The sequence below is a fragment of the Hemitrygon akajei genome, chromosome 13 (assembly GCF_048418815.1).
Source record: "Hemitrygon akajei chromosome 13, sHemAka1.3, whole genome shotgun sequence".
Taxonomy (NCBI): Eukaryota; Metazoa; Chordata; class Chondrichthyes; order Myliobatiformes; family Dasyatidae; genus Hemitrygon; species Hemitrygon akajei.
In genome coordinates, this window is record NC_133136.1 from 39337041 (window position 1) to 39364184 (window position 27144).

Below are 27144 nucleotides of genomic sequence, written 5' to 3' on the forward strand. Positions count from 1 at the left end.
TTTGGGCTGCAGATCATGAAAATCACCGTGAAACATGCCTAACACACAGCATTTCTTGAAATCATCTATATTTGTTATTTCTGTTCAAAGGTACATTTAATGTCTGAGAAATGTATACAATATACATCCTGAAATACTCTTTCTTCATAGCCGTCCACGAAAAGAGGAATGCCTCAAAGAATGAACGACAGTCAAATGTTAGAACCCCAAAGTCCCCCCCATTCCCCTCCCTCCCTCACATAAGCGGCAGAAAGCAACAATACCACTCCCCCACCGGCAAAAAAAGCATCGGCAACCTCCAGCGAGCACTCAAGTGTGAGAAAAGCAACAGGAAAGACACAGACTTGCAGTTACCCCAAAGACTTCTCGTTTCACCTGGTATTCGACATACCACAGTGTCTCCCTCTCCCTAATAAAGGAGAAAGAGGTGTCTCTGTTTTCACAGCGAGTGGGGAGACATATCAAAAAGCTCGCAGGTTTACATTGTTAAAAGTCCATTACGTCAGTTTTTTTAGAGCTCTGTGCCCAAAGATCTGGGCACACAGCCATAGATATTCTGACTCCCCCAATGACACATGGGTCTCCTGTCGTGACACCGACCTTCGATCCACCCGTCTCCAGAGCCCTGAGATCCTAGGCCTCCAAAACTGAGCTGGATTCTTAGGCCAAACTCCTGACGTGCCGAACAACAGTGACCGGTTATAAAACTCAGAGAGCGGGTCCCATTCCCGCAAAGAACCGTAGTCAGCGTTAACTCCAGGTCTGGATCTTCAAAAGATCTCTGAAAGGGAAAAATAATGATATTAAAGAGCTTTTCTGAAGGTGCAAGCAAAGGAGTTGCCGTTTAACGCCATCATCACTCCGCTCCTCTCTGTCTTCATTATTCAGGGCAGAATAACTGATGTCAAGATTAAGAAAGCTGTATTTGTTGGTCAACAATTTTAAAAGGCATTCAATGACAGGCAATTTGAAGAACAACATCTCAGCATTGTAAACGGTGACATAAATGTAATTCGATATTAAATTTTGAACTTTTAACTTCAGGACATTCTGTATGAAACCCCCTTTTACTGGACGTCTCTAGAAACAGCTCGTTAGCCCCTCGCTAACAGCCATTGGATTCCACGGCGAAAATTCCAGCTTTCCCTGGCTTCATACGTCTAGGTGTCACATGGTGCGAGCAGAATCATCTGCAGCTTAATGTAAAAAAGACTAAGGAGCTGGTGGTGGACCTGAGGAGGGCTAAGGCACCGGGGACCCCTGTTTCCATCCAAGGGGTCAGTGTGGACATGGTAGGGGATTACAAATACCTGGGGATACGAATTGATGATAAACTGGACTGGTCAAAGAACACTGAGGCTGTCTACAAGAAGGGTCAGAGCCGTCTCTATTTCCTGGGGAGACTGAGGTCCTTTAACATCTGCTGGACGATGCTGAGGATGCTCTACGAGGCTGTGGTGGCCAGTGCTATCATGTTTGCTGTTGTGTGTTGGGGCAGCAGGCTGAGGGTAGCAGACACCAACAGAATCAACAAACTCATTCGTAAGGCCAGTGATGTTGTGGGGGTGGAACTGGACTCTCTGACAGTGGTGTCTGAAAAGAGGATGCTGTCCAAGTTGCATGCCATCTTGGACAATGACTCCCATCCACTCCATAATGTACTGGTTAGGCACAGGAGTACATTTAGCCAGAGACTCATTCCACCGAGATGTAACACTGAGCGTCATAGGAAGTCATGCCTGCCTGTGGCCATCAAACGTTACAACTCCTCCCTCGGAGTGTCAGACACCCTGAGCCAATAGGCTGGTCCTGGACTAATTTCCACTTGGCATAATTTACTTATTATTATTTAATTATTTATGTTTTTTATATTGCTATATTTCTACATTATTCTTGGTTTGTGCGGCTGTAACGAAACCCAATTTCCCTTGGGATCAATAAAGTATGTCTGTCCATCTGTCTGTCTGACAATAGACAATAGGTGCAGAAGTAGACCATTCGGACCTTCGAGCCTGCACCACCATTTTGAGATCATGGCTGATCATCTACTATCAATACCCGGTTCCTGCCTTGTCCCCATATCCCTTGATTCCCCTATCCATAAGATACCTATCTAGCTCCTTCTTGAAAGCTCCTTCTGTCCTTGATCCCACTAAATGCCTAAGGTTGGGATGTCTTGCCCACCCAAACTCCGGTTTGTGTGAATGCTGTGTGATATACTGCCCCCAGCTAGAAATAACAGATCGTACACTGCATACAATTTATAAAAAAGTATAATTAAGATAGGTAATTAAAACATTTCATTTTTCAATCTTTTTTATTGATTTCCAAATAAAGAATATACAAATCGGAAGAGGAGTTTAACAAGTAGATAATATAAAAGACATATAAACAGCAATAATAAAAACAGAAAGTATATAATATCAAAATCAAATAAGTAAAATATTATGCTATTATATATGCAATGATCAAAAAAAACTACAACTCCTCATAACAATCATAAAAAAAAGATTGGAAATTTTATTGATAAGGAAAAAAAACCACTAACTAAACTGAAACAAAAAACAAAAAAAAAGAGAAAAAAAGGAAAGAAAAAGGAAGATTGGGCAGTCCAATTAAGGATAAAATTAGAAAAAAAAGAGAGAAAAAAAAACACATCCTTCCAGTCATCTCTGAACCTTCATGGTTAAGGATTTTCCCCAAAGAGAATAAAGAAAAATAAATAAATAAATAAAAATTAAATCATGTGAAAATACTGAATAAAGGGACAATAGACAATAGACAATAGGTGCAGAAGTAGACCATTTGGCCCTTCGAGCCTGCACCGCCATTTTGAGATCATGGCTGATCAATTCCTATCAATACCCGGTTCCTGCCTTGTCCCCATATCCCTTGATTCCCCTATCCATAAGATACCTATCTAGCTCCTTCTTGAAAGCATCCAGAGAATTGGCCTCCACTACCTTCCGAGGCAGTGCATTCCAGACACCGAAAACTCTCTGGGAGAAGAAGTTTTTCCTTAACTCTGTCCTAAATGACCTACCCCTTATTCTCAAACCATGCCCTCTGGTACTGGACTCTCCCAGCATCTGGAACATATTTCCTGCCTCTATCTTGTCCAATCCATTAATAATCTAATATGTTTCAATCAGATCCCCTCTCAATCTCCTTAATTCCAGCGTGTACAAGCCCAGTCTCTCTAACCTCTCTGCATAAGACAGTCCAGACATCCCAGGAATTAACCTCGTGAATCTACGCTGCACTTCCTCTACAGCCAGGATGTCCTTCCTTAACCCTGGAGACCAAAACTGTACAGAATACTCCAGGTGTGATCTCACCAGGGCCCTGTACAAATGCAAGAGGATTTCCTTGCTCTTGTACTCAATTCCCTTTGTAATGAAGGCCAACATTCCATGAGCCTTCTTCACTGCCTGCTGCACTTGCTCATTCACCTTCAGTGACTGATGAACAAGGACTCCGAGATCTCTTTGTATTACTCCCTTACCCAACTCTATACCATTCAGATAATAATCTGCCTTCCTGTTCTTACTCCCAAAGTGGATAACCTCACACTTATTCACATTAAACGCCATCTGCCAAGTATCTGCCCACTCACCCAGCCTATCCAAGTCACCCTGAATTCTCCTAACATCCTCATCACATGTCACACTGCCACCCAGCTTAGTATCATCAGCAAATTTGCTGATGTTATTTTCTATGCCTTCATCTAAATCGTTAATGTAAATGGTAAACAGCTGTGGTCCCAATACTGAGCCCTGTGGCACCCACTAGTCACCACCTGCCATTCCGAGAAACACCCATTCACCGCTACCCTTTGCTTTCTATCTGCCAACCAGTTTTCTATCCATGTCAATGCCTTCCCCCCAATGCCCTGAGCTTTGATTTTACCCACCAATCTTCTATGTGGGACCTTATCAAATGCCTTCTGAAAATCGAGGTACACTACATCCACTGGATCTCCCCCGTCTAACTTCCTGGTTACATCCTCGAAAAACTCCAACAGATTAGTCAAGCATGATTTACCCTTGGTAAATCCATGCTGGCTCGGCCCAATCCTATCACTGCTATCTAGATATGCCACTATTTCATCCTTAATAATGGACTCTAGCATCTTTCCCACCACCGATGTCAGGCTGACAGGTCGATAGTTCTCTGTTTTCTCCCTCCCTCCTATCTTAAAAAGTGGGATAACATTAGCCATTCTCCAATCCTCAGGAACTGATCCTGAATCTAAGGAACATTGGAAAATGATTACCAATGCATCCGCAATTTCCAGGGCCACCTCCTTTAGTACCCTAGGATGCAGACCATCTGGACCTGGGGATTTGTCAGCCTTCAGTCCCATCAGTCTTCTCATCACCGTTTCCTTCCTAATCCATCCAGTCAACTTTGGCCAGCTGCTCCCTCATGGCTCCATAGTTTCCCCTGTTCATCTGCAACACTGACACCTCCGAGCTGCCCTTATCCTTCTCAAATTGCAGATAAAAGCTTATCATATTGTGATCACTACCTCCTAATGGCTCCTTTACTGCGAGATCGCTTATCAAATCCTGTTCATTACATAACACTAAATCTAGAATAGTCTTGTTCCTGGTCGCCAGACTTGTTCAAAATTAAAGGATGTATCAAATGTCCGGCTTCTAATTTTCTCCAAGCTTAGACATGACATAATGGAGGAGAGCCAATAGAAAACAGTAGGTGGATTAGATTCTTTCCAGTGTAGCAAAATAGCTCTCCGAGCCAGTAAAGTTGAAAAAGCTATCACATGTTGTGCGGAAGCAGACACTTTGCTTGCTTCCTCTGGAATAATCCCAAAAATTGCTGTAAGTGGATTAGGTTGAACATCCATATCTATAACTTTAGATAATATTCCAAACACATTCCTCCAAAAATTATTTAAACTTACACATGACCAAAACATATGAGTTAGAGTAGCCATTTCTGCATTACATCTGTCACAATTAGGGCTTATATTCAGAGAAATATGCGCCAATTTATCTTTAGACATATGGGCCCTGTGTACTATCTTAAACTGAATATGGCGTGCACAGATAGATGAATTATTGACTAAATAATAAATTTTACTCCATTGATTATCTGAAAGTGAATGTTGAAGTTCTACTTCCCAGGTACGTTGAACCCTATCATTAGGCGACATGCGAGCATTCATTAACTGTTTATAAATGATAGCTATTAATCATTTTTGAAAAGGTTTAAACTGAAAAATAACATAAGCCAAATTTGAAGATCAGGCCAAGGAGTAATTCGGTAAAAAATCACGTAAGAAATTCCTAACCTGTAAATACCTGAAAAAATGTGTATTAGAGATATCATATTTATCCATTAACTGTGAAAAAGACATTAAACAGTCTTGTAAAAACAAATCTAAAGAAGTTTTTATTCCCTTAATTTTCCATGTTAAAAAAGTCTTATCCAAAGTTGATGGTTTAAAAAAGAAATTAGAATAAATATTACTAGAAAGTAAAAAATCATTTAATTCAAAAAATCTATGAAATTGAAAAGCAAATTTTTAAAGTATGTTTAACAATAGGGTTAAGAGCTTGTCTACCTATTCTGGAGAAGCTAACGAAAGCCTCATTACTGAATTTTCCTCCAGCTGTAACCATGAAGGGCGATCTTGGTCGTCTATATCGTAAATCCAAAAAGTAATATAATGAATATTAATTGCCCAATAATAAAATCTAAAGTTTGGTAAAGCCAGTCCTCCATCTTTTTTTGATTTTTGCAATAGAAGTTCATTCACTCTAGAGCTTTTATTATTCCAAACATAAGATAAAATCAAAGAATCTATTTTATCAAAAAATGTTTTTGGAACAAAAGAGGGAACTGCTTGAAATATATATAAAAATTTCAGTAGAATAACCATTTTTATAGCATTTATTCGACCTATCAATGACATCGACATAGGTGACCATTTAGAAAGCACCTGTTGAGTATATTCAACTAAAGGAAAGAAATTATACCTATATAGGTCTTTAAAATTTTTTGTAATTTTGATACCAAGGTAAGTAAAATGGTTTTTGGCAATATTAAAAGGTATTTGATCATAATAATCAGAATAATTATTAATAGGAAATAATTCACTTCTATGTAAATTAAGTTTATATCCAGAAAAAGTACCAAATTCCATAATATAGATAACATAGAAGGAATAGATTTCTTAGGATTTGAAATGTAAACTAATAAATCATCCGCGTATAACGAAACCTTATGTAATTTATCCCCTCTCTTAATACCCTGCACAGAATTAGAATTCCTAAGAGCAATAACAAGTGGTTCTAAAGCCAAATTAAATAATAAAGGACTAAGGGGACAACCCTGACAGGTACCTCTATATAATCTAAAGTATGGAGACTTTTGATTATTAGTTAAAACCGCAGCTACCGAGGCGTGATAAATCAATTTAATCCAGGAAATAAATTCTGGACCAAAACTGAACCTCTTCAAAACCTGGAATAGATAAGGCCACTCCACCCTATCAAAGGCTTCCTCTGCATCCAAAGATACAATACATTCAGATTCTTTGGCTGAGGGGGAATAAATGATATTTAATAATCTTTGAATATTAAAATGTGAGTACCTATTTTTAATAAATCCTGTTTGATCATATGAGATAACATTAGGCAAGATAGTCTCAAGCCTATTTGCTAGAATCTTAGAGAGAATTTTAAAATCATTACTTTTAAACAGTCAAATGTGCAGGTAAGTTGGAGTTCATCTTGAACTTGTTTGTCACTCATGCACTAGACCCTTCATCTACGTGAAAACACACACCAGCATTCAAAGGTCTCTTAAAGTTCACCTCAAACAAACGGGTCTCCCACGGGAGAAATATTTCGAGCTTCTTGAAGCCATTCATCTGCACAAAGCATCTTGTAGAACAGGAACGGCAGCCTCAGACATCTTCCCTCCTGTCCTCTCTAAGCTCCTGCCAACAAAGACCTTCAACCCAGCATTCTCTAGAACCTTCTCCCAATTTCACTACCCTGATTGGCTGACAGCACATTCCAAAGTTGAATAACAAGCCTCTTATCTGAGTTTAAACACAAACAAGCTGAAAGCAGAACAGAATACGCTTATAGAACTGCTAAAATGAAATAACTATAGCATAGCAGTAAAAATCATAACCAGGACATTACATGTAACACTGAGATTGTCCTCTGTCCAAGTCTTTATCTCCCTTCAAACTGGTTTGACAGATTTAATCAGTGGTTGGTGTGCAGGAATTAGCACCACGGGTAAGTCTTCAGAGAATCCAATGGGAAGCAGCTTCCTGTGTTGGTATAAACCAGGTCTAATGTATCCCCACCTCTGGTGCAAAGTCAGCATATGTCCTATTCTGATGGTCAAAATTCACTCCATTATGATTGGTTCGCTTAGATCTGCAGCTGCTCTTCCCTTTGGATAACCGCCTGGTGTCCAGTTTCAAATATCCTCAGTAAAAAAAATTGCATGTGTAATATCCAACAGTGTGTTGTTATCGTAAGAAAGATGTAAAGGGAGAACAATGACACCATTTGCTAGAGCTGGAGTGGCCTCTGTGACTGGATGGGCCACCATCTTGAAATGTGAGAAAGACAAACTGACCCATTAGTGATTCTTGGCAAATCGTCTGACCACAGAAACCTATATGAAATTTATATTGTAGCTGATTTAAGTACTTTTTTGAAACTTACGTATTTTAAGTAAGAACTCTTTTCATTGAAATATGATTTTTCCTTGTGATTGGTCTGTTCCAATTTTGATATAGAAGTCTGCAAAATTATGTTTAGAAAGCTGAATAAGAATTGTTTCTAGGAAAAAAGGAAAATGAAAGAAATAAAGAAACAGATGGCTAGATGAGTGAATAAATAAATAAATAGGTAGGTAGGTAGATAAACAAACAAACAAGCATACAAGCAATAAATATCAAGTACATAGATGAAGAGTCCATGACAGTGAGTCCACAGTTGTGGGAACAGTTCACTGATAGGGCAAGTGAAGATGAATGAAGTTTTCCTCTTTAGCTCAAGCGCCTGATGCTTGAGGGGTAATAAATGTTCCTGACTTGGAGGTGTGAGTCCTGAGGCTCCTGTACCTTCCTCCTGATGGCAGCAATGAGAAGAGAGCATGACCTGGGTGGTGGGAGTCCCTGATGATGGATGCTGCTTTCGTGTAACAATGCTCCGTGCAGATGTGCTCAGTGGTCGGGAGGGCTATAACCATGATGGACTCAGTCATATCCACTACTGTTTTAGGATTTTCCATTACAAACAAGGTGTTACATATCAGGCTGTGACGCAGCTAGTATCCCACATCTGGAGAAGTTTGTCAAAGTTTTAGTTGTCATGCCGAGTCTTTGCAATCTCCTAAGGAAGTCGAGGCACTGCCATGCTTTCTTCATAATTACACTTACTCTCTGGGCCCAGGACAGATCCACTGAAATGATAGCACTAAGGAATTTAAAGTTGCTGACCCTCTCCACCTCTGATCCCCCAATTAGGACTGGCTTATGGACCTCTGGTTTCCTTCTCCTGAAGTCAATAATCATCTCCTTGGTCTTGGTGACATTGAGTAAGAGGATGTTGTTGTGCCACCACTCAGCCAGATTTTAATACCCCCTTCTATATGCTGATACATCACCATCTTTGATTTGCGTATGACAGTGGTGACATCAGCAAAGATAAACATGGCACTGTTTATAAACTGGCACTGAGGATCCAATTGCACAGGAAGGTATTAAGGCCAAGATCTTGAAACTTATTGATTAGTTTTGAGGGGATGAGAGCATTGAATACCGAGCTGTAGTCAATAAGGAGCATCCTGATGTGTGTACCTTTGCTGTCCAGATGTTCCAGGGTTGAGTGAAGAGCCAATGAAATGGCATCTGCTGTGGACTTGTGCTGGTCGGTAAATTGGAGTGGATCCAAGTTGCTTCTCAGGCAGGAGTTGACACATTTCATCAGCAACCTCTCAAAAAGCGTCATCACTGCGGACGTAAGTGCTACTGGATGATAGTCATTGAGACAGGTTACCATAGACTGGAAAACGCTCAGGGAGTGGCTATCTATAAACATGACATTAACGTCAATGTATATGCAAGATCTGTGACTGGCTCTATAGAGAAGTGCACTGAAGACGTTTCTGTTAATAAACGGATCTATGTGAGTGCAAATCTGAAGCCAGGGGCCCAGGCAGAGCTGAGAAATCGTGACACTGCCTTCAGGTCAGAGAATAAGACAACTCTCCGGTGAGCAAGAGCTGTGCTTTCCTGTGCCATCAGGAAGACAAAATGGGATTATTCTCAGAGAATTCACTGCCATTTCTGTGAGACCAGAGACATAAGTCACATGAGATTCTAACAAACATCTTCAATATCTCTCTGGAGCAGTTCACTGTCCCCGCAGGCTTTAAGGTGACCACCATCATCCCGGTGCCCAAGAATACGACAGTAACCTGCCTCAGCACTGACCATCCAGTGGCACTGACGTCAACAATAATGAAGTGCTTTGACTTGCTGGGTATGGATCATATTAAACCCCATCTTTCTGCTACATTGCATCCTTTCCAGTTCACTTTTCACTCCAATCAGTCCACTGATGATGTCATAGCCTCTACACTCCACTCTGTCCTGTCCCACCTGGAAAATGGTGCCTCAAATGCCAGGATGCTCTAGATCCTGGAATTCTTAACAGTAAGGTCACAGTCAGTTCATGAGGGCAGAAACATCTCTAGCTTCATACGCTGAGCACCAGCACTCTCAGGGCTGTGTGTTCAGCCCGTTTCTGTCCACACTGTTGACACATGACTGATCAAACCAAATCATCAAGTTCACTGATGACAAAACAGTGGTTGTCATCAACAATGATAATGAGACACGTACAGAGAGGAGGTAGAGTGGTTGGTGGAACGGTACGAGCACAGCAACTTGAGTCTCAACATGGACAAGACCAAATAAATGATTGTGCAATTTCGGAAGGTGCAGGCTGATCACTCCTCACTGTACATACACAGCTCCTCCGTGGAGAGAGTTAGGAGCTCCAAGATCTGGGAATGCTCATAATGGACAATCTCACCTGGCCCCTCAAGGCCTCCTGTCTGATCAAGAAAGCTCAACAGTATCTCCACATCATGAGGAGATTGAGGCAAGTGAGGCTCCCCGGATCATTGGGGTCTCTCAATCACCCATCTGAAATATTTATCAGGAGCACTGCATACGCAGGGCCCTTAGCCTTGTCAATGATCCCTCCTGTTCATCTAACAATCTCTGACCACGACCATCAGCCAGGTGATACCGTAGCATTAGGACAAGAACTGTTAGGATGGGAAACAGCTTCTTCCCCCAGACCATAAAACTACTGAACTCCCCGTCACCAACCAAGTCTCATCGCATATGAAGTGCCAGTTGCATTATACTGTTTTGTTAAATTTGTATTAGATATGCAACTTATTATTTGTTAATTGATTTGTCATAGTATTACTTTGTGTTGTGTGTGTGAGTTATATTTGCTGTGTTGTGCACGTTCATCCAGAGGAATGTTGTTTTGTTTGATAGTATGCAGGTATATAACTTACTTAACTTTATTGTCACCAAACAATTGATGCTAGAGCGTACAATCATCACAGCAATATTTGATTCTGTGCTTCGCGCTCCCTGGAGTACAAATCAAAGTAAATATAATAAAAAATTTAATTATAAATCATAATTAGAAAATAGAAAAGGGGACGTAAGATAGTGCAAGTCAGGTCCGGATATTTGGAAGGTACGGCCCAGATCCGGGTCAGGATCCGTTCAGCAGTCTTATCACATTTGGAAAGAAGCTGTTCCCAAATCTGACTGTATGAATCTTCAAGCTCCTGAACCTTCTCCGAGGGAAGAGGGACAAAAAGTGTGTTGGCTGGATGGGTCGTGTCCTTGATTATCCTGGCAGCACTGCTCCGACAGCGTGCGGTGTAAAGTGAGTCCAAGGATGGAAGATTGGTTTGTGTGATGTGCTGGGCTATGTTCACGATCTTCTGCAGCTTCTTCCGGTCTTGGACAGGACAACTTCCATACCAGGTTGTGATGCACCCTAGAAGAATGCTTTCTACAGTGCACCTATAAAAATTAGTAAGGGTTTTAGGGGACAGGCTAAATTTCTTCAGCTTTCTCAGGAAGTAAAGGTGCTGTTGGGCCTTCTTGGCAGTGGACTCTGCTTGGTTAGACCAAGTCAGGTCATTTGTGATATTCACCCCAAGGAACTTAAAGCTTTTGACCTGTTCCACCTGCACACCACCGATGTAGATGGGGTCGTGCGGTCCGCTACTCCTTCTGAAGTCAACAACCAATTCCTTCGTCTTGCTGACGTTGAGGGATAGGTTATTGTCTTCGCACCATGCCACCAGGTTCTTAATTTCCTCTCTGTACTCAGACTCATCATTACCCAAGATACAGCCTACAATTGTGGTGTCATCAGCAAGCTCATATTGAGTTCGATGGAAACTTAGCTACACAATCATGGGTGTACAGTGAGTACAGCAGGGGGCTGAGTACACAGCCTTTGTCAATAAGGGGACAGGAGGCTGGACCCAAGTGCAGGACGCAGGCTCTGAAGTACTAGGGGCAGGACGGGAACAACTAAACGATAGACAAGATGTGGTGACTGTGGTGTGCATGAGGGACGTGACATTCAAGGTGATTCTGGGGTTCCAGGAGAGTCTTGGAGTTCAGGCAAGGCAGGATCTTGGAGTTCACTGGGCAGGCCACATAACTCTGGATCTCCCAGGCAGGAACACAGGGGCCTGGGCAGATCACAGGACACCTGGGTAGGTAGCAGGGCACAACCCATCAACAACAAAGGATAGGAAAGGGGCAGATACCTCTGGGCAGGCCACATAACTCCAGGGCAGGGCCCAGATTCCCAGACAGGAACACAGGGGCCTGGGCAGGGCACAACCCATCAGCAGCAAAGGATGGAAAGGGGCAGAGTCCTCCACCAAGCAACAGCAGTCCAGCCAGGCTTGCCCGACAAAGGCAAGGGAACTAGGTCCAGGGTGACTGCCAGACTTATTCAAAGAACTTGTCTTTAACCAGAGGGAGTACAACCCCCAACTCCACTCAGTCCCAGAGCCCCCTATATACACCGCCAGCCGATGGGCATCAGGTGCACCTCCTTGAGCCCCAACAAGCCACGATGATCCACAGGTGTGACTAATTGGCCTCAAGGGCAAAAGGAGGGACAGCTACAAGACCCAGAGTCTGGAGTCCACGGACCGGATCAAGACCTGGAATGCGGGCTCCGGACCGGACCATAACAGCCTTGTGGGACACCGGTGCTCAAAGTGATTGTAGAGGAGAGCTTGTCCCCTATTTTCACAGCCTGGGTCCAGTCTGTGAGGAAGTTGAAGATCCAGCTGCAGAGCTGAGTTCTAAGACCCAGGTTCTGGAGCTTAGGAATCAGTTCATTTGGAATGATGGTATTGAAGGCAGAGCTGTAGTCAATGAAAAGGAGCCTGACATATGTGTCTTTATTCTCCAGGTGTTCTAAGGAGGAATGTAGTGCCAGAGAGATGGCACCTGCCGTTGACCTGTTGCTCTGGTAGGCGAATTGCAAAATGTCGAGGTTGACCCGTAGGCTATGGTTGATGTGTGCCATAACCAATTGCTCAAAGCACTTCATAGCAATTGATGTCAGAGCCACATGTCGATAGTCATTCAGGCATGTCACCTTGCTTTTCTTCGGCACCGGGATTATCGTTGCCTTCTTAAAACACGAAGGGATCTTAGACTGAAGCAGGGAGCAGTTGAAGATGTCAGCAAACAGTCCAGCTAGCTCCCTTGCACAGGCCTGGAGAACCCGTCCTGGGACACCATCTGGACCCGTCGGCTTCCTTGGATTTATCTTCAGGAAGGCTCCTCCAGCGTCTGTTGTTGTTTAAATAACAACAAACTGAACTTGAACTTTGAATCCTCAAGTACCAAACCAAAGTCAGTAAAATTTCAGGATATTTTATGGTGATGACTTCATAAATATTTAAGGTTTACATTGGTTCATGTGCCTTCAGTTTGATTGCATTGGGCAAGATGGCAGCTGATGAAGTTAAACTGGGTATTGACTGCTGTTTCTCAATGTTTGTTATTGGCTACACAGGCACTAAAGTCATAAACTTCCTGTAGGTTTTATTGAGCAATAAGAGTGAACACTGGCAGTGGCTGCATCATCATTACTGCAGAGTCCTGGCACATGCCAGACAGGGCACCTGCATTGAGCTCCTTGTCTAGTTCAAATGTTTTGTGCCCATGGATCTTGGTGGAGTCAGGAAGAGAAGTCAGATCCCTGCCCTTGTTGCCTGCCGAGGAAGGATCAGTCGTCAACATAATGCTCAGAGAAAACCATGAATTCTGGTAATATTTTACATTTATTTATTTATTGTTAGTCTCTCCATCTACTCATTGTAAAGGTAGTCTTGGTGTAATTTTAGAAGTGGAATTAAAGTTCACTGCATTTCTATTTTTGATAAATATCCAGCTTTATATCATCATAATGACAAAGGCATCCTTGGCAGGTAGATGCACAGTGACTGATCGGAAATTAAGTTTCTTGTACACTGAGTAAATAGATAGAAACCTAACAGAGTTGATTGTGGATCTAAGTTGTGTAGAAAACATCATCATAATATATGAATCCACCGTGCAAACATATAGAATGTAGCCAGTGGTAATACTTATAATCCAGTCTGTTTTGTCTGTTAATTTGAACAGTTGGCCCGTGAAACTGTTCTGAACAAGTACGTGTCAACATTGGAACTTCCTAAATCAGGCGCCGATGTCAAAGCTGGAACCAAGTGCAGTGTTGCATGATGGGAACAACTACTCCTAAAGCCTGAAAGCACAACAGTGGCTATATTTCATTAGGAGTTTGATGAGATTTGGTATGTCGCCAAAGACACTTGCAAATTTCTACAGAGGTACCGTGGAGAGCAGTCTAACTGGCTGCATGGGACTGCACAGGATCGCAATCACCTGCAGAGAGTTGTATAATTAGTCAGCTCCATCATGGGTACGAGCCTCCATCTCAAGGAGCGATGCCTCATCAGGTGGCATCCATCACCCAGGACATGCCCTGTTCTCATTGCGACCATCAGGAAGGAGGTACAGGAGCCTGAAGGCACACACTCAACAATTCAAGAACAGCTTCATCTCGTCTGCAATCCAATTTCTGAATGGACATTGAACCCATGAAGAACATCTCATCACTATTTATATTTTTATTTTTGCACTATTTATATTTACTGTAATTCATGTTTTTTTCCTCCTTTCTTCTGTATTCATTTGTACTGCTGTCACAAAGACAAAAAATTTCCCAACCTATGCTGGTGATATTAAACCTGATTCTGATTCTGAGAGGGTGGCCACTTGAGGGAGCACTTTGAAAGCTTTCTTGAGTCCATCTCACAACAATATTATCTGCTGCAATTATTACTGTGTTCCAGCTGCCCAGAGAATGAAAGGGTCTTTCTGCCATTGATAAAAGGAGGCATTGACAGCTGATAAAATTCCAATGAAGAATTAAAACATGATAGTGAAGAATATCTGGTACAAATTAATAACATCTTTCGTTTCTGGGAAGGGAAGAACATGCTAGAGGGTTTTGCTTTTGTTGACAACATAACCGTGATCTTCTTCAAGATAGGAGATGTCTATTTGTGGCAACTCCAGAGGGGTTTCCCTCCTCTTTCCTGAAAAACTGTACAATAAACACAGTAATCACTGTGTACCAGTTTTATAATACAGGTAGAGTGTAGCACCAACAGGGAAGGCCTGTGAATGTTCATCCTGATAGGAGGATTGAGAAGGGAGTGAGCTCATGGAAATGGTCCTAAAACTGATGGATTAAACTCAAAGAGCCAATTGCTGAATTTGAACACACAGCACTGGCTGGCCTTATCAGGAACAATGACAAGACAGAGTATGGGGAGGAAGTGGAGTGGCTGATGGATTGGTGTGAGAAGAACAATCTAAGCCTGAATGTGGAGAATACAAAGGAAATGATTGTGGACTTCTGGAAGGTGCAGATGAACCATTGCCCTCTGCGAATACATTGCTCCGTTGTGGAGAGAGTTAAATGCACCAAGTTCCAGGGAGTTCACATTACGGAATACCTCACCTGGTCCCTTAATATCACCTCCCTGAACAAGAAGGCAGAGCAACGTCTGCAATTCCTAAGAAGATTGAGGCAAGCAAGGCTCCCAATCCACATCTGAACTACATTTTACAGGAGCACCATTGAGAGCTTCCTGACAAGATACATCTCCATCTGGAATAGGAGCTGTTGAGCATCGGACCGGAAGTCCCTACAAAGGAATGTGAGATCTGCTGAGAGGGTCATAGGGGTCTCCCTACCATCAACTGGGTCATTTATCAGGAGCGACGCATTCGTGATCCCGTAGCATTATGAGAGCTCCCATACATCCATCCAGCGTCCTCTCTGACTTTCTACCATCAGGTAGGAAACTATGATGCATGAAAACAAGAATGGTCAAGATGAGAAACAGTTTCATTCTTCATGCCATAAGGTTCTGAACACCTTGTCACTTCATATTCAAAGTGTCACTGGTAAATCAGTTCCATACCTTACAATATTTTATATTAATGCACTTCAGTTTGTTATGTATGTGTGATTCATGTGTAGATTTTATCCCTACCTTCATAAGTTATCGCGTGCTATGAGATTTACACCCTGATTCGAACAAAAGTTATCTCGTTTCTCTATACATTACACGGTTTTATATGTTGTATACATGTATGTAGTTCAATGCAAGTAAAACTCATTTGACAATGCTCAGCTATGTGGAATAATAAATAAGAGATCTAAATGAAATGTGCAGAATGGTGCACTCGATCAACAAATTATAATTTATGGATAGTTTATTGAAACATTGTTCCTGGCCAAAAAGTGGCTTCAAATAGCTTTTGTTTTTCAGGGCAGAAATTATCTAATGGAGAAGGTAAAGGAAATAATCACTTCCTGGTGGAATACTTTTCCATTAAACCAGTTACTTCCATGTGCTGTTCATATTGATGAACCTGCTTTTCCCCATCTTGAGGCACGTACCAAATCACAGGAAGAGCAACAACAGATTTCACTATTTACACAAACCCAATGGCAATGCATGTTGGAACTTTCAGGTGAAACTATGATCATTGTTGAACAGTCACAGTGCAACTACAAGTCTGTCACCCTACTTGGTTGATTTAAGCACGACTACTGAAAGGAACACACTGCCAACACCATGACACCTAACTGGGCAGTTACAAAATGGACTCTGGGCAGTAACTTTCTAAAATGTGTTAGATTATTTTTACTTATTGAATGGGTTGTTTTTAGGATAAAGGTGTTTTTGGCAGGGACAGCTTTATTGCCCATCCCTAACCGGCCTTGAGAGAGCTTTGACAAGAGTAATAGTAATCGCATCACTTGTTAGGCCACAACAGAGGACATTTATGAGTCAACTAAACAGTGTGGAATGGATCTGAGTCTGAATTCACAAGTAGAGCAGGTAAGTATGGCAGACATTTTTTTCTCCATAAGACATTAGAGATCAGAGCCATCATTGTGAAGACTACATTGTAAATTCCACAGCTACTGTGCTGAACTCAGGTCCAGCACTGTGGATTGCTGCTTTGGTAACATAACTCCACGCTGCATCCATGTATGGTGAACACGTGAAAGGAGAACTATCGAAAGTTCCTTCAGCTCTGAGAAATTGGTTTTCGGGAAACTGATGTTCCCGCTGAACGTCAACGGCTCCTCAGCAGATATCGTTAAGAGCACCAAATTTCTTGGTGTTCACCTGGTGGAGAATCTCACCTGGTCCCTCAACACCAGCTCCATAGCAAAGAAAGCCCAGCAGCATCTCTACTTTCTGCGAAGGCTGAGGAAAGTCCATCTCTCACTCCCCATCCTCATCACATTCTACAGGGATTGTATTGAGAGCATCCTGAGCAACTGCATCACTGCCTGGTTTGGAAATTGCACCATCTTGGATCGCAAGACCCTGCAGTGGATAGTGAGGTCAGCAGAGAAGATCATCGGGGTCTCTCTTTCCGCCATTACGGACATGTACACTACACACTGCATCCGCAAAGCAAACAGCATTATGAAGGACCCCACACACCCCTCATACAATCTCTTCTCCTTCCTGCGATCTGGGAAAAGGCACCGAAGCATTCGGGCTCTCACAACCAGACTATGTAACAGTTTCTTCCCCCAAGCTATCAGACTTCTCAATACCCAGAGCCTGGACTGACACCTTGCCCAATTGTCCTGTTTGTTATTTATTGTAATACCTGCACCGTTTTGTGCACTTTATGCAGTCCTGGATAGGGCTCTAGTCTAGTGTAGACCTCAGACAAAGTCAGAAATCAAAGATTGAGCAGGGTGTGACCAGTGTCCTGAGCTGTGTATATTTCAATGCAAGAAGTATCATAGGAAAGGTGGATGAGCTCAGGGCCTGGATCAACACATGGAATTATGCTGTTGTTGCCATTAGTGATACTTGGTTGTAGGAGAGGCAGGACTGGCATCTCAATATTACGGGGTTCTGTTGTTTTAGATGTGAGGGAGCAGGAGGGATGAAAGGAGGAGGGGTGGCATTATCAGTCAGGGAAAATGTCACGACGGTGGCCCATCAGGACAGACTGCAGAACTCGACTAGTGATCCCTTATGGGTGGAACTGAGAATTAAGAAAGGTATGACCACATTAATGGTGATATTATAGATCACCCAACAGTCCGAGGGATTTAGAGGAACAAACTTGTAAAGAGATCACAGACTGTTGCAAGAAACATAAGGTTGTTATAGTTGGTGATTTTAGCTTTCCAGATAGTGATTGGGAATCACATACTGTAAAATGACGAGATTGGATAGAGTTTGTCAAACGTGCTCTGAAAAGTTTCCTCCATCAGTACATAGAAGTGCCAATGAGAGAGTGTACAATGCTGAATCTGCTATTAGGGATGAGACAGGGCAGGTGACAAAAGGTTCTGTAGGGGAACACTTTGAATCCAGTGACCACATTTCTAAGTAAATATGCTAAAAGATAGGTCTAGTGCACAGGCTGAGATTCCAAATTAGAAAAAGGCCAATTTTGATGGAATCAGAAATGATGTGGTGAGTGTGGATTGGGTCAGGCTGTTTTCAGGCAAAGGTGTATTTGGAAAGTGAGAGGCCTTCAAAAACAAAATTGAGAGTTAAAAAAGCTTGTCTGCGCCTGTCAGAATAAAATGTAAGGATAATAAGTGTAGGGAACCTTGGTTTTCAAGAGATGTTGAGGCCCTGGTTTTGAGAGAAAAAGGAGGTGCTTAGCAGGTATAGGCAAGTAGGAACACATGAGGTGCTCATGGAGAACAAGAAATGCAAGGGAACACTTGTGTGGAATGAGCTGTCAGCATCAGTGGTGCATGAGAGCTCCATTCCAACGTTTCAGAGAAGATTGGATAAGTACATGGATGGTAGGGGTATGGAGGACTATGGTCACAGTTCAGCTCAATGGGACTAGGTAGCTTAAATGGTTTCTGCATGGACTAGATCGGCCAAAGGCCTTGTTTCTGTGCTGTACTTCTCTATGACTCTACCACAGCAACTAGACTCTCCTCCATGGACTCTCCATACTTCTCGCTACCTCAGTAAACCAGCCAGCATAATTAAAGTTATCATCAGGCAGAGGTTTAATAAGGCTGATAGCATGTAGCACCAGGCTCAAGGACATTTTCTACCCTGATGTTATAAGGCTATTAAATGTTTCTCCAGTACAAGGAGACAGACACTTGACCTCAGAGTTCACTTTGTTACGATCTTGCACCTTATATCTTTACCTACACTGCCTTTCCCTGTAATTGTTTCACTTTATTCTGCACTCTGTTCTTGCTTTACCATGTTCTATCGCAATGCCGTGTGTAATGATTTGATCTGTATGAACAGTATGCAGTACAAGCTTTTCACTGCACCTCAGTACATTTGACAACAATAAACCAATCCAAATCCAATTAAATGAACAGTCTGACTGTCAGATGTTAACAGGATTATGAATATTATAGGTGAGGTAGCAAGAAATGAGTGCAATTTCCTCCTGACAAAAATAAAGCCAGATAAATGAATTTGAATTATCATTGTACAATTCAGCATGGATTGATTTGTCATTATTGAATCGTGAAATCCAGTAATTAGGTTCCACAAATAAGGTATTTGCAGCTTGGGAATTGCAAAGTTTCTTATACTTTTTATACCATTCTGTGAAACATTTGGAAGGCTGAGATAATCGTTCAACTAATGAGGCATCTGGATATCATGGAGACATTAGGCTTCTGTTATTTAGGCAAATTACGCTGAGACAATTGATAAATTGAGAGCAGCTGCTCCATCTCACAGTGCAGAGGTTCTCATTGAGTTAACCGTCCCATGGGAGGAAGGAGTGGAGGCTGCCCATGAGCGGAAGAGGCTGAAGTACTCAGTCCTAGCAGCTGAGTGTAAGACATGAGGCAATCATCTACCCTGACAAGGTTACCCTGTGATAGGGCAGTGACAGGAATGAGGCTCAGGAGGGCCACCAGAGAGCTCGCTGAAGAGGCAGAAAAGGACAGCTTTTGACTGTGGCTGAGGAGGAAGGACATAATTGAGGGACCAACTAACCCCACTGGAAGCTGCAGGCGGTGACAGGGAGGCCCGTGTCACTGCTGTGCCACCGGGAGATGGACCAGGACTAAGGGAGAGAAATATCAATGAGTGGTGGTCCCGGCTGATGACCCTGCAGCTGACCTGAGGTCACTGTTGGAGTTGTGACAGTTAGCAATGAGAAGCAGGAAACAACATCTTCCTGTAAATCTCATTCGATCATTGGTAGTACAAGAGGAGCATTCAGTTCCAAAGTTAAATATTTACTTGATAGAACAAGGAACTTCACAGCACCGGGCAGCCCCTTCTGTCCATGAAGTTGCAACAACCTCTATAAAGCTACTCCACCATCAATCTGTGATATTTTAATGCAAATCCTAATGATCTCACAATCTGATTGCCTCCACTATCGACATCTCTATGGTGCAAAGCAAGTCACTGCTGCTAGTCTAAAATGTCACCTACATGTGGTTCAGTTCACTTTCATAACTTACATCAGTGGACAGGGATTTCACAAGGCAAGGAATTTGATAATTATTGTTTTTTATTGCACTTTGCAGTAACATTTTATGCAAAACAGAAAAGGTAAGGATAGAGGCAAGCCGGCCCTCTAGGCCAATTAACTGAGCATCAGTGTAAGTAAAGCAGAGTGAAGCAGGATTGTGATAACTCAGTACAGCTCTTCAGCATTCTTCAGCGGTCAACCAATTGTATCCCGAATCCAATCAATATATTTCTTTGTTAGTAAAGTGTACACCCCAGGCTTTTTGGCAATTGCACATCCTTTGCCAAAGGACACGATCCCAGTATACATTTTGTCGCATATCAAAGGGCCGCCTGAATCACCCTGGAAGAGAGAGAAAAAGATGAAGGTGACAATTGAGCAGAATTAGCTAAAGTGACAGACTGCAAACTGTCAGTTTGACATCACATCACAATTCATTATCCGTGCCCAGCTGTACCGAGGAGGTGTGAGTTTACTTTAGGAGTAAATGTAGGTAACTGGACTCACAAAGAGTCTTTTCATGGAATGTTTCCCATGGCCTGGACTGAGTTTATTCCTAAATTAGCCATTGTGTAGAAAACCGTCAGCCATCTGTAATCTGTAGTTCAGTTTGACTTCAAATTCTGGTGGAATGTGGAAGTTCAGAATGAAACAGATGTCAAATGCTGGTGTAGCTGTCCCTCCACTCAGCCACTCAACTCTCCACTGAACCCAGCTCGTGCATCTGGCCAGATTCACTTTGTACCCGACCCCCTGCTTTTAAGCAAGACTAGCTGACACAAGAACAGTAACCTCCTTCACTGAATGGAGTCACTGATCTGTGAAACAACTAAATAACGGGAAATGGTCTATTAAATTTACTTTATTTTAACCTTTTTAATTATTTGCTATTTTCAGTTGTCTTTAAACAATTTTTATTAAATATGCTTGTATAGTTTTTAATCATCTCTGACATTTTTCACTGTGAGCTGTTGAAGGTGGTCAGGATATTCATGGAGGCAAATCCTCAGGATCCAATTCCTGTTTCTGCTCGGCATCCCGAGCCTGGCCTGTCTCACAGGGCACCTCATGGGTACAGAGTGTCAGACAGACTGATCCACTCTGTCCCCAACTGGATGTTAGGATCAGACAGAGCACTAGATCTAGCATGATCCTTATTTTCAAATTGACATGATTTCAAATAAATTCTCTTTACATTTTAGACATGTCAATACATTACATTTCTCTGGATTGCTTCTGTTATCTTGCATCTGCCCATTTCATCATCACACTGACGGTAGACAAAGTTTATTGGTAGAGAAATCATAGTAAGTTATGTTGACATCTAAATTCAGGGCCTGGATATGAGATTCTAGAAAATGCGGGAAAATGGTTCCTCCATAATCAACACATACTCATTTATTTATCTGATTATTATTTTTTTTAATCCAGCTTGGGATGTGGACATTGCCTGTAAGTGTAGCATTTATGTCTAATCTAGTTTCCCTTAGCTTCTCTAAGGTAATGCTGGACCACATTCTGAAGACTTTTTAATGCAACTGAGCAGCCCTTCAGAAAGCAGGTAAGAGTCAGTCACAATAACACTGAGGAAGGGTGGAAAGTTTCAATCTACAGAAGGCCCCAGTGAATCACTGGGGTTTTTATACTTAATCCAATAACTTGATAGAAATGTTACTGATAACACGGCTAAACATCATATTCACCTGACATGAATCTCCTCTGCCCTTGCTGTCACCAACACAGATCATGTCCTGGGTTATTTCAGGTCTATGATTGTAATAATCCATGCTGTTGCATGTTTGGCGATCAATTACTTCGACCTTCACCTCTTGAAGTGTGTCAGAGTAATTGTTTATTTTTGTTTCTCCCCATCCTGCCACGGTGCACCTTGTTCCAGATTTCATGTCGGTGATTCCTCCTTTGGGAAGGTTGAGTACTTTCACATACTGGTTGATTTTTGCATCAGTCTCGAGCTGTTGACGCAAAAACACTGAATTCACATATTTGTGATCCGAAAAGTGAAGAATATCTTGAATGATCTCTTTAATCCTGAAGAGATTTGTTAGTTTATCTATTTAAATATCTTGTTTTCCAGAATTCTTTCTTTTTTTCCAGATGATCAAAGAGACAGAGACTCAACTAAAAGTGACCAATAAAATTAAATATCAATTACATTTCATATGATGGAATCGATAACTTGTCATGAAAATTGTGGTGTGGATGATGATCATAAAGCACTGATCCTACTGTGAAGGTTCTTCACTCTAACTCTTTCTTTGTTAATGATGAAACTCCAATAAGTCAGACTTAGCAGCTGTCACACTTTTAATTAAAGTTTATATTTAATTTAGTTTAAAGATACAACACAGCAACAGGCTCTTCCAGCCACCCAATTAACTTACTAACCCTTTATATGTCAAGGACAAGGTTAACTGTGATATTGCCCAGGCTTAGATAGCTCAAGTTCAAATTCAATTTATTGTCATTCAATCGTACACATGTATTCAGCCAAACGAAACAACCTTCCTCCTGAACAAGGTCACAACACTGTACATATACTGTACCTCATACCCATAACACATGAAGTAATATGACCACAATTAAATTAACAATTAATAAGTTGCATAGTTAAAAAGTAATGAGTACGAGCTACTGGCGCTTCATAATTGATGAGACCTGGGTGGTGGCAGGGAGTTCAGTCATGTTACAGCCTAGGGGAAGAAGCTGTTTCTCATCCTCACAGTTCTTGTCGTATTTCTATAGAACCACCTGCCTGACGGAAGGGAATCAAGGAGACTGTTGGACGGATGGGAAGGATCATTGCCAATACTAATATTCTCCACAATCAATAATTCTCATCCAAGTCACAAAAGCCATTCAACAGTTGTTGTTCAGTAAAGTAAACATTGCTAATAAGCAAATTAAAGATTTTAAACACTGTAAGAATGAGAAAAAAATTCATACCTGCAGCAGCATGATATCATCTTTCATGGTCCTATTGTTGTAATTTTTATTGGGAATCTGTTTGATAATGCGCAGTCTTTGTTCACTTGTCTCATGCTTTGAAAGAGAATGATCCCCAAGAACTGCTAGAAGAACCTGGCCTGATGCAATTGTTCTGTTACCAATCGAAAATCAAGATAATTAATTACACTTTGCTTAAAAAGTAGTTTACAGAAATTCATCAGGAAGGCAACAAACAAATAGTAAACTTTATGGAAATATACAATTCAGCAACATTATATTTGGCAGTTAATGTGCGAATTCCAAAAGCCAATCAGTGTCCAAGCAAGGGCCAAGACTATACTCCTGATTGAAATTGTTTCAAAGTGTTCATCAGACAAGCTCATTGTAAATCACTCCTACGCTTACCTAGAGTGCTAAAGTCTAGTTGTGGACCTGGTATCACACATTCAGTTAACTCTTTATTAGGTACACCTGTACACCTGCCATCAATGCAAATATCTAATCAGCCAATCATGTGGCAGCAACTCAGTCCATAAAAGCCATGCAGACATGGTCAAGAGATTCAGTTGTTGTTCAGACTAAATATCAGAATGGGTAAGAAATGTGATCTAAGTGAATTTGACCGTGGAATGGTTGTTGGTGCCAGACAGGGTGGTTTGAGTATCTGCTGGTCTCCTGGGATTTTCACGTAAAACATTCTCTAGCTTTTACAGAGAATGGTGTGATAAAGAAGAAAAAGCATCCAGTGAGTAGAAGTTCTGTCGGCAAAAACGCTTTGTTGGTGAGAGAGGGTAGATGAGAATGGCCAGACTGGTTCAAGCAGATAGGAAGTCGACAGTAACTCAAATAACCACGTGTTACAACAGTGGTGTTCAGAAGAGCATCTCGGAACTCACAGTATGTCAATCCTTGAGGTAGACGGGCTACAGCAGGAGAAGACCATGAACAGACACTCAGTGGCCACTTTAATAGCTACAGGAGGTACCTAATAATGTGGCCACTGAGTATATATCTGACCATTCAAACTGACACTTGCTAATAAAACTAAATGCCAATAATACGGTGATACACATATTAATGAAATGTGACAACAGTGTAAAAGGAATTATTTTATGAAAGCTAGGATTGGGAGCTAAGCACTTGTATGTTAATCACAAAATATCTTTTTCACTCATACACCACATAGCTTACTTTTCACAATGTGCCGCAGTTAGTACCCAGTTTGGTCTGATCAAAGCACCTCCGCAATAGTGACCATACGAACGGTTCCAGCTAAGTTGTTGGAGAGATACCATATAAGGTCTTGAATGCGGTTTAACTTCATGACCTCCAATAATTTCAGCTCCGGGATCTGCAATATATAGAAGATACTGACATTTTATTTCACATACATGTTTATTCACACACAGGTTGTGAACATCACTGACAATGCCAGCAATTATTAGCCATCTTTAATTACCCTTGACAGGGATAACCCTAGAGTAGATGTACCATGGCCTTGCACAGCAATTCGATTGTACAAGAGTGTAAGAAGGTGCAGAGAGTAATGGACTCAGCCCAATATGGCACTGGATCGATTGCTGTAGAAATCAGGGGGGTGGGGGGAGGTAAAGATATGATTAATGGTAGGTTTCCTTTACAGATGGTGTACATTGCGGAGGATAATGTGTTGGATGCAGAGGCTGATGGGCGAGTAGGCAAGGACAAGAGGAACTCTATCACTATTATGGCAGAGGGAAGATGGGGTGAGTGTAGATGTACAGGAAATGGAGGAGATTCAGGTGACGGGAGCATCAATAGTAGAGGGAGAGAAACCCAAAACCGCATCCCGGGAATAGATGTGTCGAAGGTGTTAGAAGGAATTTGGGGATTAGTACATTTGCATTTAGTAGACAACTTTGGCTACAATTCTTCATATCTGAATATGTATTGTGGATTTAATTTGGAGTGCATCTCTGAACAATGAGTTCCTAAAAGCTGTGAATCCCAAACAAGACAATATTGATAAAAATTCATTAAAATCCAATGTCTGTGATGTGCATGCAAGTCGGGAGGTGTGAAGTTTCACAGAAAGTATGGTCCATACATTGTAAATATAGAGTTGTTCTTTGATGTTATACACATAAAATATTGAGCCCCATTTTGGGCCTGAAGATCTTTCAACCAAAAGCATCTCCGTATGATGCCTGCTGCACCTTGTTTTGTCGAATAAGGAAGCAGAAAGCAGGGCATGGGGGTTAGGTAAAGATATGATTAGTGGTAGGTTTCCTTTACAGATGGTGTACATTGCAGAGGATAATGTGTTGGATGTGAAGGCCAATGGGCGAGTAGGCAAGGACAAGAGGAACTCTATCACTATTACCGCAGAGGGAAGATGGGCTGAGCATAAATGTATGGGAAATGGGGGAAAGCATCAATAGTAGAGGGAGGAAAAACTCATCTTTAAAGAAGGAGGATACATCTGATGTCTGGAATGGAAAGCCATATCCTGGGAATAGATGCATCGAAGGCAAAGAAACTGAGAAAGGGAAACTGCATTTTTACAGGAGATAAGATGGGAAGAGGTATAATCTAGATAACCATGGAAATCAGTAGGTTTGTAAAAGATTTTGGTTGACAGTCTGCCTCCAGAGATGGAGACAGATGAATCAAGAAAAGGGAGGAAGGTGTCAAATGAACCAAGTGAATTTAAGGGGGGGGGTGGAAGTTAGAGGCAAAGTTGATAATGTTGATAAGTGCAATGGTGATGAGGCAGCGCAAATGCAGTCATCAATGTAGTGAAGGAAGAGGTGAGGAGTATAACCGGGGAAGGATTCAAACATAAACTGTTCGACAAAGCCTATGAAGAGGCAGGCATAGCTTGGGCCCATGGCTACCACTTGGAATTCTACTCAACAGAATTAAATCCAACAACTTCTCATTAATCCTCAGGATAATAATACTTAGTTAAAAATGTAATATTATCTAGTAGATTTGCAAGAAAAAATGATAGTAGAGCAAGGGGAAACAAGAGACAGCAGATGCCACAGGCTGGAGAAACAGTAAGCTGACACTTCTACAATTTTCTTCCCTCCATAGATGCTGCTTGACATGTTGCTCATTGAAATTTTGTAACCACATTTTATATATTTGTCCTCTCCAAATAAGAAATAAAATTACAAGGAAATACAATGAAATAGAATCTATTGGCATATATAGAAGATAAATATTAATATATCTATCACTGAAAATTTGCATTGATTATCACAAATTATGCTTATGATGTGCATCATAAATTAGTTATAATTAAAATAAAAACTTTCATGAATGTAACATGTTTAAATATTCCTTATTTTGCTACTTACACGCCGGAGCTAGGAAGATGACAATGGACAAAACAAGCAGATTGTACATCATTGTTTCTTCTGTGATCACACTAAAGTTTTTGCTTAATTTATAATAAACTTAGAGGGAAGTGGTTTATTTATTTTAGTGACCCCCCCCACCCCCAACCACCAATAAACATGAAGATTTGCTGATTTTTCTAATCTGGATCCATATCAGTTATGGAAAGTCACATGACAGTGTCAAAGTGAACCAGAAATTTTCGGCAAATATTGTGGGTTTCACTGAGGGTTTGCTTTTCATTTTGATGTCTATCTCCTTACATTTCATTGATTAACCTGATAACATGCAGGACATCTTTGTTTAGATTCTATGTGAATGCATACTAAATGATGTCTTAAAAAACCATTAAATTTGAGAAACATCATTTGAATATGCCACTTTATTGCATTTACTTTCAAATATTGACAATTCAATTCCAAATAATATTATTACACTGGATTAATATAGATGGCATCCATTTGTTCATGGGTCTGTGAAGATTGTAAAGAGCAAATGGGAATCCATGACTGAGATGGTGGTTGTGGATAGGACTGTTGGAATGAAAGGGACAATAACACCAGATATCAAAAATTTTGGTTCCTGAATACTTCAGGGTGCATCTTACGGATTTT

At 41.4% G+C, this 27144-nt stretch overlaps 1 protein-coding gene across 1 annotated transcript in view; it reads right to left on the reverse strand.

Moving 5' to 3' along the window:
* The window catches only part of LOC140738148 (transmembrane protease serine 9-like), a 48528-nt gene extending 21963 nt beyond the window's left edge, over positions 1–26565 (reverse strand). The window contains exons 1-5 of the mRNA XM_073065292.1: positions 26491–26565; positions 24338–24497; positions 23144–23297; positions 21883–22152; positions 20380–20521 (exon numbers count right to left, since the gene is read on the reverse strand). Of these exons, the coding sequence (XP_072921393.1) occupies positions 20380–20521; positions 21883–22152; positions 23144–23297; positions 24338–24497; positions 26491–26542 (778 nt within the window). The 5' untranslated portion in view covers positions 26543–26565. The remainder of the gene's footprint in view (positions 1–20379; positions 20522–21882; positions 22153–23143; positions 23298–24337; positions 24498–26490) is intronic.
* Between the last annotated feature and the right edge of the window lie 579 nt (positions 26566–27144).